The sequence below is a fragment of the Manihot esculenta genome, chromosome 4, assembly GCF_001659605.2.
Source record: "Manihot esculenta cultivar AM560-2 chromosome 4, M.esculenta_v8, whole genome shotgun sequence".
Taxonomy (NCBI): domain Eukaryota; kingdom Viridiplantae; phylum Streptophyta; class Magnoliopsida; order Malpighiales; family Euphorbiaceae; genus Manihot; species Manihot esculenta.
This window is the reverse complement of record NC_035164.2, coordinates 2142303-2157325: the sequence shown is the minus strand read 5'-3', so window position 1 is coordinate 2157325 and position 15023 is coordinate 2142303. Positions and strand designations below refer to the sequence as shown.

Here is a 15023-nt window from a genome sequence, read left to right as displayed (position 1 = left end):
TGAGACTGTTCAAAAAAAAAAAAGAAAAAGGTAATCTTCCATGAGAATACATGGGTATCATTTTTTTTTCCGGAGCAATCTTATATTTTGTGATTAACAAGAACATGAAGCCTTAGCTTAGAATTTAGGCTTTGTTTATTTGCATAAAATAAATTATGTGTGGAAAGTATATTTCATAGATTATTTATATTAATAAATTTTTATATATATAGTTGATTTTAAAGTATAGAAAAGTCGCACTCATAGGTTTAGTTTGGTAAGTGCATTTACTCCTTTAATTTTCAATTTTTAATTCAAAAAAAATATAGAAAATAATTTTTTTTTTTCCTTAGAGGATTTAGACTTATTCCCTAAAGAGAATATAAAGCTTACCTAACAAACTGCTCTAGTTTAGGTTGATGCCAGAAGGATATTAAACAAACAATTTTTCTTCAAACTGCATTTAATATTTCATAACGTAGTATTCATCACTAATGCATAGGGGGAAATTGAAGAGCTGTGACTCATTTCTTCATGAGCAAGGTCTTAATGTGCAAATCTATTTACTAAGATAAAATCTTCAAACACAAGCCTTTTTTTTATACCGTACATTAAGCCAACCATGCTCAAACGAGATAGTAATATTAAATTAGCTGGAAAATATTTTTAAAAAAAATATTTGACACTAAAAAAATGAGTAAATAGAAAATATTTTCCTAATTAAAGAAAAAAATAAATCATTTTAAAAAAATAGCTTTTTTGAAAAGATAAAATCATTTTCTTTATTTTGAAAATATTATTAAAACTTCTATATAAAATTTTTTAATATATTTTATTTTTTAAATTAAAATTAAATAATAAAAAATAAGTTAATTTGTTAGAAAATATTTCTACAAAAATATTTTTTTATAGAAAATTCACAAACAAACGGAGCCTTTAAAATTAAAAACGAATAAAGGAGATAATTTTCACCTCATTGAATTTTAATTTATTTCATAAAAATTATAAATATTTTAATTTATTTTATAAAAATTATAAATATTTAAATAATTTTTTAAAATAGTCACTCATGAGATGTGAATTATATCCTATATAGCTTTAAATAATAATAATAATAAAAAATTTTAACTACTATAAACTCTTAATCTTTAAATTTTTAAATTTTATTGATGGAAATTCCACAGTAATCCAAATATATTTTTATTTTATAATTTATATATAACAATACAAAATATTAATAATATATATTTATTATTTTTAATTATACAATTAAAAAATATCAATTATAGATTAATTATTAGATTATATTTTTTATAAATTTATTCATATATTTTTAATTAGAAAAATATTTAATTAATTTTGTAAAAAGTACTTACAGCCTACTCACTTAAATGTAAAATATATATATATATATATATATATATATCAAAAATATGAAAACTGACAGCAGGTATCATAAAAAAAACAATTTGCATTAGTGTTTTTTTTTTTTAATTTGATGTGATTAAAAATATAAAAAAAATGCAAGTCTATAAGTTTTTTAGGAAGAAAAAAAAACTGTATTAATGAAATTAAGGAGAGTTCAAATGACAATAACTATTACAACTTTTTTTACAATAAATAATTTTTATATATGAAAATAACGTTTTAATTTTTGCAAGATTTATTTTAATGGATTTTTTAAATAATTTATAACGAAAAAGTATAAGAGGGAGAGGATTTTTTATAAATTTAATTAAGTGGCCAAAAAGATATTTTTTTTTATATTATGTGATAAATAAATTTTTTTATTATTAATTTAAACCACGTATATATTTCACCAGAATGACTATTTTATGTAAATATTTATTCGTTGATAATTTTTTCAAAATAAATTTAGTAATTATAATGAATAAGTGATTAAAATTTAGTGATCCTAGATGAAATTTACCTAAAAATAAAAGCAAAGCCCGAAAAAAGCAAAGAGAACAAGGGGGAAATGCCGTGGGCGGGCCGGAGAGAGAGGAGAAAAGACTAGTATTGGGCTGCCTTGTTCACTAAATTCCTACTCTTTATATTTGTCGTAAAAAAAAGATGACCCCTTTACACAAAATCATCATGCTCAAACGAAGTTATCTTAGTCGATTTACATTGCTGCACTCATCTATATCCACATAATTCTGTACTGATTTTGTTCCTTTATACAGGTTTTGAGGACTCCAAGCAATCCCCATCTTCTTCAAGGACTATACTGTACTTTTCTCAGTATGTTACAGTGCCTATATAAGTTTCTACCTCAAGAGGATTGTCTGGCTTTGATCTTTTCTACTTTGTACAGTAAGGATGGAGCACAGAAATGTTGAATTTACTTCTTTTGGAAGGTGACCATGATAAAAAAGGCAATAATACGACTACCTAAGCCGAAAATAACGAGGAAGATTAAGCAACGATACCAATGATTGAGATCATAACCACTTTCCATAAGCGAACCACATCGCGTTATCAGCCATACACCATAATATCTGAAAGTTAAGGCAGAGTAGATCAAGATTAAGCTGGCATATGCATGAAGATTAATTACCACAAATCAGGAAGTATAGTATCACAAACCTTTTAGCATTTGCTATGACAAATGCCTCCAATGCCCATTTAGTGTAACAAAAGTCTGATAGTTTCTTAACAAAGTTACTGTCTTCACGGTCTTCACCTTGAGTTGCTATTAAGGTCAAAACAACTGGAACAAGCACTGACCACTGCATGACACAAAGATAGCTTAATATGCACTTGCTTGTTTGTGTATATGTATAGGAACTTGATCAGTGTAAACTACTCAAAATACTCACAAGTTGAGCTGGACCTGGCTCGAAGAGAATGGCTAATGCATAAGCTATCCCACTCACACAATACACCAGACAAATGAGAACTGCATAATTATCTGTGAACGATGATCTTGGATTGTTGAAGAAGTAGAACATTGATAGGTACACTAGTGGCTTGACAAGTGTGTTGAAATGATCAACAGTATCCTTTGCAAGAAAATAAGCCATGCTGCTCATGCCAGAAGCACTTTCTCTCCAATAATGTAGCTTATCCAAAGAAAATGATCTCAAAGCTGCGATCTTGCAGAGTAGAGCTGAAATCAATCAGAATATGAGGTTGGTCAGAAATGGAAACTTGTACGAAAGATTTCTTGATAAGGGGACCTTATTAAGCAGTCTGATTGAGAATTACATTTTACTGTATGACATTTTTAAGACGTGAACTTTTTTGTCCTTTTCATTACAAGGCATTACGCATTCTTATTCAAAGTTTGAGGCACCTAGTAAAGGCCAAATCAAATTAAAGCTGCGGTTACTTTCATGTACAGAAAACTAGTTTTAAGGATTTTAACTTACAGACTGCAATGACAGTATATGTGTAACCAATCACTCCAAAAGTTTCATCGCTCACTTTAGCTAATGTTCCTAAGCATATTCCTGCTAGTAATAAAATCAAAAAATCTACTGCCTGTGTTCTTGCTTCTCTTAGCCGCTGTTTGCAAATCCTGCAAAGAAAAAACAGAATGAGAACTTAATGTTTGAATCATTAAGATGAATTTGAAACTACTAGAACCAAAGCTTTTCACTCAAAAAGTCCTATTGTTCAGCAAATCCAAATTCACATAATAATTCCTCGCTACATATTTATGAAAAATAAATATTAGCCTTACCTCCCCAGGAAATATCTGTACTGCTGAAAAACATCAGGGGTTTTCCGGTTGGATTTGTCATCTGTGGTTGTGATATTGCTTTCTATATTGTCTTTCTTCAACTCAACATTAGTCTTCACATCCTGCCAAAACTCTCCGGCAAAAGACTGTGGTTCAGATCCAGCTTCACTTGGATTAGCATCATTAGTTGAATCACCTGAGGCTTCCGGTCCATCAATACTCTGCAGCATATCCATAGGAACTGGGTAGCCATTATGAAGCATCCATCTAACTGGAAGCTGTTTGTAGTTCACATCAGAGCTAGGTTTTACTATCCCCTCCAAGATGTCAATGAAGTAATCTGGAGGATTTGAACGCTCAGGTACAGTAATCCCAAGGCCAGCAAAGTACTCTTCAACTTTCTTTACTGGTCCATGATATGCTGTCAGGCCACCCTTTGCCAGAAGTATCAAATCATCAAACATGCTGAACAATGTATAGCTGAAGAAAGGGGAAAATATTATTTTTCTTATTTAGAAAATAGGAAAATTTACTATTTAGTCTCTATATTATAAAAAAACCCATTAGTTAATCCTTCTGTTTTGAAAAATACATTACATCCTGACATTCTAAAAAATTTACTAATTGGTCTCTCCATTAGTTTTAAATTTTAAGTATTGCAAAAAAGTCTAAAATGTTGTACTATCCGGTACAAAAAAACTAATTAATACTTGAGAGACCAATTAACGAGTTTTTTTTTAAATTATAGGGATTAAATAGTAAAACACTTATCAGCTAAAATTAACGGAGAGTCTAACTAGTAGTCTTTTTAAAATGTTAGGGACGTTTTAGTGTATTTTTTAAAATCGACGGACTAATTAATGTGTTTCTCCATAACAAAAGGACTAAATAGTATTTTACCTAGAAAATATATGATATACTCTAAATCTTTACTTATAGAAAGATGGACAAAAATATGTATGAAGAAAAAATAAATAAATGGACAGCATTCTGTGTTCCTGTAATGTAAAGCATATACTTACCTTGGTTGGTGGACAACCATGCAAATATTTACTCCCTCAAGAGCTTCACGTCGAAGAGCTCTAATCAGTAAAAGGGAAGATGAACTGTCCAAACCAGATGTGGGTTCATCTAATATCAGAAGTGAAGGTTCCATAACCATTTCTAGCCCAACATTTACTCGTTTTCTTTGACCTCCAGAGATTCCTCTCTTCTCCACTGTCCCAACCAGAGAATCCCGCACTGGCTGCAGTCCTAAGGACTCAATGACTCTTTCAACAACTAAAACCCTTTCTGGTTTTGGTAGATCAGCAGAGAGTCTACAGCGACAAAAATCCAGTCACAAACAAAACAAAAATGGCAAAAAGAAACTGTTGCTAGTTCCAGTATGTATGAATCTACAACTGGATGCCACTAGGGCTGAGCAGTACTCTGTTCAAATCGAAAAAACCGACCGAACCGAATCGATTTGAAAATTTGGTTCGGTTTTTTATACATTTCGGTTCGGTTCGGTTTTTAATTTCAGAAATTTCGGTTTGGTTCGGTTTTGATCAGAAAAAAACCAAAAAAACCGAACCGAACCGATTAGTGATAATAATATATTTTTTTTCAATACTATAGAGAAATTAAATCATATTAAAATTAAAATATTTTAATTAAATTTTAAAATATTAAAAATAAAGTGTAAAAAATAAAAAAATTATTAAAAATCGAAACCGATCAAACCGAACCGATTCGAACCGAATCAGACCGGTTCGGTTCGATTCGGTTTCTGATCAAAATCGGTTCGATTCGGTTTTCATAAACACTAAAATTTCGGTTTATTCGGTTCGATTCGGTTTTGAACCGAACCGACCGAATGCTCACCCCTAGATGCCACAGTGTTCAGGTTCAAATAGAGCAAGACAGAAATTGAACAAAGCAGCTGCAGAATGCACAGCCATAATAACTGGGACAGTGAGGCACTCTTAACTTCCATTTCTGGGTAAATGCCCACATAATATTTTAACAATAACATGAGCTTAAAAGTTGGATTATTTCAAATATATATCTGAAATGCAGATATATTAAGTCTCTTATTTATCCTCAAACGCCATTCACAGGATCAGCTGTTTCACTGTTACATGAAAGCCAGGTGCTTTTGTAACTTTCAAAAATTTATGTCCTAATTCTATTTTTTCTTAGATGCAAGTACAACTACAAATAGGTTATATGCTAGAAAAATATGTTAGATGCAATTAATGCTACCACTGTGTTGGTTGGCATCAAATTATTAGAGAAACGCTTTGGACTCGCCCATTAAAGGCTTGATAATATTCAACCTGCATTGATTGAATTTACTGTTGCATACCTGCACCTTGCACTGAACCAGAGATTCTCCTCCACCGTCAAGTTTCCGTGCACAATATCATCCTGAGGCACAAAACCAATGATTTTCTTGTACGCTTGGATTGGCTCTGCCTTGCCATTTACAAGAACCGTACCGGACACCTGGCACCCAGTTGCTTTTCCAGTCAAAGCAGAAAGAAATGTCGTTTTTCCAGCCCCAGATGGGCCCATGACAGCAGAAACTTTCCCAGGTGATAATTTCCCCGTCACACCCCTTAGCAGATGTCTTTTTTTACGTTTCAAAGTGATGCTTAGGTCCTTAAAACTAATCTCAATCGTAGGCCTTTTCCTGATTTCAATATCATTAGTCATGGAAATGACCCCAGAGAAGGTCAAGTTCTTATTCTGCTCCTGCATAGCCTTTTCCTTCTCGATCTGTCCATATGCATACCTGAACATTTGACTCTGAGTCTGCAACTGTTTACCCTTTGGTGCATGCTTTTTGATATTTTTATCTCCAATCTCCAGATTGAAGCCTTCATGACCCTCAGGGTTAGCTTCAATTTCATGCAGCATATTTGTTAGGTTATTTTTGTCCTTTTTCTTTCCTTTTGTTGGTGCAGATGAACTGGCTCCAGAAATGGATTGCAAGGCAGCATCCGTTCCAGGTTTAGCTTGACCAGTACCCTTCACAACATCAGCTTTTTTTGCAGATGTTGCACGAGAAAATGTGCGTGATAATTGACTTTGCAGGTCAATTGCATGCTTTTTGGCAATATCCTTCCATTTTTCACGTGCTTGAACTGTTTCTCTCACACTTTGAACTGCTTTCTCCCTAGTTTTTGCTTCTCTTCTTTCTCGAGTAGCAAGAACTTGATCAGAACAGTTATAAATAATAAGTAGCAGAAAACTCAATCCAGCCTACATTGATAAGTGAAATGTCAGAGCTGATAGATGTACGTACAGGATAATTTTTACATGCACGTTGAGCTGAAATTATATGCATGATTGAGATCACAGAATGTCTGATGGTTCCAAGAACATAGATTACTAGAATGTCCAAACATTTGACCAATATTTTGGTAGATGAAAAGAAAATGCATATGGGAAACATGAGGTAATTTGTTTTCACTTGAGCCTTTAAAAGAAGTCACCATTAATTACAGTCCTTAAAACATTCTTTACTCATTTTACTAATATTCTATCTTCCTATGTCCATTTCTTATCATAATTACCCCATGATAAAACCCTCTAAAGCTTGATTGCAACCAGTAGATTAAACACTAATCTCAAAAAGATAAACCAAATTTGAAATTTAATTGACAGAAACAGTTGATAGAGCAAATGAAATAATTATGGAACTGTCACTCACAAAAATCATGATGCCATATGCAGTGATATTTTGATTTGATGATTTTGGATCACAAGTTGCCAACCGAAAACACCCTGCAAGGTCATCAATAAAAGTTATATGCAGCTACAACAATTAACATGTTAATTATATCAAACTTTAATTTTAAACGTATAGATCCTTTTCATAGTAGGAAGTCCCTAAGGGACATGCCAATCCCAATGGCTAGAATTTGGTTGTTAAAGTCAGAGATCCAAGGTTTAACACCTATTACTGATTAGGGAAGGGTGTTTAAAGCCAAAAAGACCTACCTGCTTGAGATGTAGAACCAGTCCTGCAGTAATATCTGAATCAAGGAAAAAAAAAAGAGAAGTTCCATCAGTAATTTATAAAGAAAAGGGAAAAGGAATGTTGACAATAACATTCAAGGTGAAGGGGCAAGTTTTAGAGAGACAAATTAAAAACATGCAACAAAGAAAGAGCTGTAACTTTCAACTCTATAGATATGTGCTGGAAGTTTTGGGATAGTTATCAATACCCACTACTGCAAGAAAGCTTCTGGATTGTGGATGGACAATATGATCCTTTTGGACAAAATATCTCTCTACTACTCAAAATATCAGCCCAAATATCTGCTCCCCCGCAACTGTGATTGGGCTTCCCAGCTGGCAGTTGATAATTGTATCTGCAAAACATTGCTGCTAATAATTATTAATATATGATAAAGCAGAAGAAACTAGAAATAGTAGAGTACAAAATAAGAATGAACTTACGGGTCACATATGCCAGTGGTATCATTCAGTTTTGAAAGTGGGCAGTAAGCACCCAGTGGGCATGCTTCAGTGACAAGATAGAAAAATGGCAATCCATAAAGAAGTTGGTCAGCAACACAACCAAGAAAACATATAACAGTGCACCACTATAAAGTATAAGAGAGAAAATCTAGTATTATACTAAATAAGAAAGACAATTCAAAAATAAAAATAAAAATAAAAATTATGCCAAATGCAGTAACTTATTCTAATGAAAAGACTAATCCTTTCCATATTCAACCCATTTTGCTGGGAATGTGATTTAGATGGTAATCTTAATGTTTCAAAGAACACTGTTAAGTTCCTAGATCATCCTTCAATCGCATGTCAGATGTACTCTTAAACGTTTCAGGAAGAATGCCCTATTCAGTAAATTGATGATGTATTTTTTCACTGTCATCAGTGAAAATATTTGGACATTAATTAGGAGTTCCCCAGGAAAAATAGCAATAAACTAGGAATGCTGCAAGAGAATGCTTCTGATAGTGACTCAAGCAGAGTATTCATTCCTGGGCTTATCTATCTGAACAGTTATGTTTAGTTAAGGTCTTCCTTATTATCCAAAATTAAATGTTGAATAAGAGAATTTTTTAGAGGGGGCTTCTAAAGTGCCAAAATACAAATTTTCTTGAGTCAATCATAAACCAACAATCACTTTGTTTCTCTATCCATGGAATCATTCTTCTTCATCTTGCAACAAGTACATGCACAGAAATATGGGAAAATAATAGCTGACAGCAGATTTCTCTCTGTGCTTACTTTCCATAAACAAAAGTGTTTGAAGTTGTAAAAAGAGGCATTTACTTGGAAAGGCAATTCCCAACAAAATTTTTGAAGGATGACAGAACATGTAATAATGTATTTTTATTACATTAGCATATGTATAATCTTTTGAAAGTGACATATAATATTGAGTCAGAGGAAGCAAAAATGGAGGGTGAATAGTGTCTTAAAGTATAAGACTAAATTTTACATTTGATTATTTGGAATGGAAATGTGAAAACCATATTATGAAGAATGAGATCATGAAAATGGAGAGAAAAAATAAAACATTGGTCATCAGCAATCTAAAGTAATTTAAGATTTTACTTGAAGCCATGTAGAAAGTTTTAGTTAGTAAAAAGAATGCAAAAAGAAATACCAAGGGAAACATTAAAAAAAAAAAACCCAATATCAGTCATAACATGGTTAAAGCTTTTTAGAACTTACGTATCATGCATGTAAGACCATGAGGGCAGAAGAACCCCTCACAGCAAGGTGCACAATCATCAGCTCTACTAGGAATAGTTTCTGAATTTTTCATGTCAACCTTTTCACCGCGACCAACACTACATGCCCATCCTGGCTCGCATCCAGAAACCCATGAGCTCAAGTTACAGTTCTTATTAGGTTGCATATAATGGGTTGTCCTTGATCCTTTTGAAAAGAAACTATTGAAGTAGAACTTTACTTCTGCTGCTGTGCACATGCGCTGTGCCAAATCTCCTGATTCATCAAAATACCAGAAAATAGTTTCCAGGATACTAGCATAGGAAAAACGATACTCAATTACAGTAATGAACATAAGATAAATTTCAAGAATTTAAGCTGCTCGCTGGGAAAAAAAATAAAATGGAGAGTGCATAATGAAATCAGTATAACTCAAACCATAAGATCCTTACTCCTATTGGCTGCCTACATTCGACTAATCTAAGAAGAAATGAAATTTGAAGAAAATGCTAGGCAAAGTTAACACCAATGTACAATGTTGAGCTCAGAAAATAAGAGAATATCAGAGGAGAAAATACCAAAAAGAAAAAAAAAATGAAGAAAACAAAAACCTCTAAATTTTATTGCATCAAGTTAATAAATTACATTTAAATGTTCTCTTCTGCTTAATTAGTTGCTAAAACCTAAATTAATTTCTTCATCCAGTACTCACCCAAATGCTTCCTACTCTTAGCTTAGCACAAAAACTAAAACTTCCTTTCCAATTCATGAACCAAATTTTGGAAATGTACATTCTCTTCCTTCCCAATTGTAAATTAGTTCCATGGAAAATTTCCATTGAACCAAGTTGCGTAGCTTCTGTTGAAGTTGAAAACAGAAATCAATTCACCCATGCCATTGAATTTGTAAGCATATCCAGCTAATTCATGTTTCTATAGATTGCATAGTCTAATAACCGAGTTTCTGATTCCTTTGATTTTCATACCTTTGGTTTTCCTGGCACAACTAGTGATGAATTCACTATTTTCAGAGAAATTGAACGCCATATTCCAATCCGAATCCCTGCAAACAAAGGAAAATTAATCAACAGTTATAAACTCCATCAATTACCAAATATCTTCAGAAAAAGAAGAAGAAAAAAGAGGGATATAGTGAAGATCAAATACACACACGTCCATTATGCAGAAACCTAAGTATTTGCTGATGTCTTGCTTGAAGATGGAGGTGAAATTCGAGAAACTATTAACAACCATCTCAGAGAATAGCTCCTTCGCTGCTGGATTGCTATTGACCCCATCGCTATCGTAGCCTTCAACATCTTGGCAAGAAATGGGTTGCAAGAACAATAACAATACACTCAAAATAACGACAAAGAAATGGGTTCCAGAGACAAAACAACTACTACTTTGTGCAATACCCTTCTCTCTGCTCATATCTTTCTACCCAAGAAAGGCGAGCAACACTCAGAAAAAGCTTGAAAGCCACTGCGTGGTTGAAGCAAAATTGCACATGAGAGAACAAAGAAAGAAAAGCTTGGAAGCTTGGTTATGGAGGTAGCAGAAAGATTATGGAGATGATGAAAGTGGAGGGATAAGGGGCCAATGAATCGGAGGGCCGCAGCCAGAGTTGGTGTTTTGTCCATGGAAGAAATGGCAGAGAGAAAGAAATGGCGATGTAGCAGGGGACGTTTGTATCGCTTGAAATGGGTGGGAAAACCATATATATATATATATATATATATATATATATAATTTTCATTAATTATATTTTCTATTGTTTAAAATTTAAATTTTTTTAAAAAATTATTATTTAGTCCCTATAATATATAAAAACTAACGAATTAGCCTATTAATTTGAAAAATATATTAAAATGTTCTTAAAATTTTAAAAATTTTACTAATTAATTAATTTATTAATTTTTACTGTAAAATATATAAAAAAAAACTAAAATATTTTTAATGGAAAGAGCTAATTAGTTTATATTTTTATAAAATTAAAAAATTAATTAATAATTTTTTTTCTTATAAAAATTAAATAGTAAAATATTTATTATATAAAATTAATGAATATCTAATTAGTAGATTTTTTTAATATTTTATTAATATTTTACTGTATTTTTAAAATTAAAAAATTAATTAAAAAATTCTTTTATACTAATAAATTAAATAATAAATTATTTAATTGTAAATTTTAAACATAACAAATAAAAATTTAATTCACATTTTGATTAGTTAGCATGTCATTGTAGAAAAAATTTTGATTTATCCTTAGTTGAGGATATTTCAATAATTTTATAACAAAAATTATTGTTACTCAAAATACAAAAATTTTACAATTTTCTATTTCAATCATATTAATAAGTTAAAAGTTTGTACTTTTTTCTTAAAAATTTTAGTTATAAAAATTGAATTTAATTTTATCAAAATAATTTATATTTAAAAATTTCATTGAAAATATTTTTAATAAAATTATTTAAAAAAAATAACTTATTTCTTATTATTTGATTATAATTTAAAAAATAAAAAATATTAATATAGCAATGTTAGTAAAATTTTCAAAATATAAAAGATTATTTATTCTTTAAAAATTATTTTTTTACAAAATGACTTAATTTTTTAAAAATATTTTTTATTGATTATTTTTAAATTATTTTAAATATAAAAAATATTTTCTATACAATAAATGGATTTAAGTTTTGATTTTAGAATTGACTGTCTGAAGTAAATTAAAAATTTTAGAAGAAATTTAATATCAGACCCTCTCGAAATAATAGTACTGAACCCCTAGATGGAAACTGGGTTAGGAGGCCTGCCATGATTCTCCGAACTGAGATTTTCAGCACATGTTCCATCAGAGTTGTTCTGAGGATCCGTGGCTCTAGGAATTGGCCCTTGTTGAGTCCGAAAACGCACTACCATATGAGATTTGGGATCCAGGGAAGAGGGTAAGTAAGACATGTTTACATGGGACTTCTGCATGTAAGAGGGATCACGTGAACCAGAATCTTTCCTAGAACGTGTGCCACAAGAAACTCCAGACATGATGCCCATGGATGTCGCAGGGATCTCCTTCCCATTTAGGTTTAAATCTTGCAGAATAATGCTCGTGGAAGATTTGGAGTCTTTCCTTTTACCTCGGGTGGTCCCTTTTGATTTCGGGTTCTGAGCAGAATCAATTTCCTCAAAAAATTTTGCATGTGTTTCCTCAATAAGGTCCTTTTTACTATCAGTATTATATTCTTTCGCAGAACGTCAAACCGTGACCCATTGTGATCGCCTTGGATGACTCCTTCATCAGCTTTCCTTACTTGGGCTTTCTTTGCCCGTCTCGCCACCACCATCCATTCTCCATAGGTGGTGTCCGGCTGAGAGGGGGGTCTTTGATCCAGATTCTTGCTCGAGCTTTCACCACTACTGCTTCGGTTAGATTCACAAGAGCCTGTAGAATGGCCAACCCTACAACACGTGAAGCAAATGCTAGGCATATTCTTGTACTCGATAAGTTGAAACCTCTCTCTAATATCCACCTTAGAAACTAGAGGTTTATTTGGATTGATTAGCACCGCTATGCGTGCGTACTTACCGCGTAAGGTGACATGTGTGTTCTTAATTTTCACCAGCTTACCAACCGCATTGCTAACATGATTCAACATCTTTTTATTATGGAGGTGCAAGGGGAAACTCAACAGTCTAATCCAAACAACAGCAGTGTCCATCACGTTTTGTTGCAACGTCGAAATTCGGGTTCTAAGGCTGCATATGGAGGTAGCTCCCCAAACTAATCCAGGGTCCTTCAAGAAGAGCTTTAAGATAGCCCTCATTATCTGCAAAATTTGCAAAGAAGAAACCATTGCCAAGATCTCTTAAACTGAATTTCACCGAACTCCACATCTCCTGTAACCGTGTTTACAGCGCTTTGAAGCCAATTTTCCTACCAAGCAAACAAAGAACCAAAGCCTTACTCCAACGTTTTGCCAGCAAATTCTCTAGGTCATCCGAAAAAGTTATAACCGGAAATGCTCCTGATGAATCCACAGAAATCTCAGATTCATCAAAATCAATTTCCTCCAATAAACTTCATTGTTATCATGGTCCATGTCCGAAGAAGCTACCACTTTGTTTCGAAAGGAGACCCTAGACTGGATAAACTGAGGGCTACGGTCTATGTGTTTCACCTTTTTCGTGGCCCTATCACCTTCTAGGTGGGGTCATCAGAGTTCTTTTCGCTGGCGAGAGAGCGAGAGAGCGAGAGGAGAGATTTTTTATAATATTCCTTGACAAATTTTTAATTTCAGGATAGACATAACAACAAATTCTTACTGGCAAAAAATAATGGACCAACTTTTATAAATTTATTATTCTTTTTAGTATTTTTCAAAATAACGGACTTATATTTCATTAAATAATGGACTTATTTTATTAAATAACGGACTTTAATTTCAAAATAATGGACTTATATTTTATTAAATAAAATTTTAAAATTTATTTTAAATTATTAATTTCGAACTCGAGTATCTATATGTATATATATATGGAGTATGCAATCTAAGTGGTCCAAAGCATCAGACAAGGTCATAATCCATAATTATCTATTACAAACCTCGTACTACAAGGTAATTAGTGGAGCATTAAGTAGAACAAGAAGCATGACCATGAATCACGGGTTTATACCCTTCTTTTTCCTTTAATTAATTCCACCCTTAATCATTTTCTTAATCTCTTGTGCAGTCTTCTTAAATAACTAGTAAATAAATCCCTCCGGTTACAAAACCCACACCTAACAATTATAGTGTCCACTAATCACATCTTCCAATATTATTCAATTTAAATGTTTTTAAATTTAATTAATTTCTTTTTTTTTTAAAAATAACACAAACTTGTTTAAACTACGCAAATATAATATGTGAAAGATTTTAAAAAAATTTTAAAAAATTTAATTATAAAATTAATGAAATAATTAATTAATAAATTTTTTAAAATATTAAAAATAATTTAATGTATTTTTTAAATTGAGAGACCAACTCGTAAATTTTTTTATATTATAAGAATTAAATAATAATTTTTTTTAAAAAATATAATTAATACATATGCAGCAATAATTTTACATCATATTTTATAATATATCGTTTACTCATATTATTTTATTATTAAATTATTTTTAATTAATAATTCTTTAGAGTATATTAAAAAATTAAAATTTTATTAATTTTATATAAATATTTTCAAATAAATAATTTTGGTATTTTTTCACTTTTGAAGCACTCAAAAAAATTTTAAATTAAAATTACTTTCATGATTAAGATAAATTAAATTTTTTAAAGAAAATAATTTTTTATTTTTAAAATAAAAAATCGTTTTCTGAACTTTTATAAATTTATTAACTACCACTAAATATTCATTATATAAACTTATTAAAATTTTTATTTTCTTAACAGTGCAACTAAATGATGAAAGATGAGATATTTTCTTCGAATATATTTTATATGAAAAATATTATTTTCTCTGAAATAAATGCAATCTAATAAATAAATTACTATATAAAAGGAAATAGTCTATAATTTAAAATGAATAAAAAAATTATGTGAAATAGATTAAATATTATACATAATCCTTTACATTTTTTGGCTAGTAGTTTACCTCAACATTAATTTTTTAAA

At 31.1% G+C, this 15023-nt stretch overlaps 1 protein-coding gene across 2 annotated transcripts; it reads right to left on the bottom strand.

Annotated features, from left to right (window-relative positions):
* Positions 1-1933: 1933 nt before the first annotated feature.
* Positions 1934-11052, bottom strand: LOC110613252 (ABC transporter G family member 28). 2 transcript variants are annotated; one of them, XM_021754291.2, is made up of 14 exons: positions 10538-11052; positions 10353-10429; positions 9368-9643; positions 8120-8183; positions 7885-8031; positions 7658-7692; positions 7368-7441; positions 6018-6916; positions 4690-4986; positions 3668-4147; positions 3354-3502; positions 2802-3091; positions 2569-2711; positions 1934-2480 (listed from the first exon to the last, which is right to left on the bottom strand). In XM_021754291.2, exons 1-14 carry the CDS (start codon positions 10798-10800, stop codon positions 2324-2326), a joined length of 3351 nt encoding a protein of 1116 aa, XP_021609983.1. In that variant the 5' UTR covers positions 10801-11052; the 3' UTR covers positions 1934-2323. The 2 variants fall into 2 exon arrangements, with proteins under 2 accessions (XP_021609983.1, XP_021609985.1); XM_021754293.2 differs by lacking the exons at positions 10353-10429; positions 10538-11052 and having other exon boundaries at positions 7885-8044; positions 9368-9504.
* Between the last annotated feature and the right edge of the window lie 3971 nt (positions 11053-15023).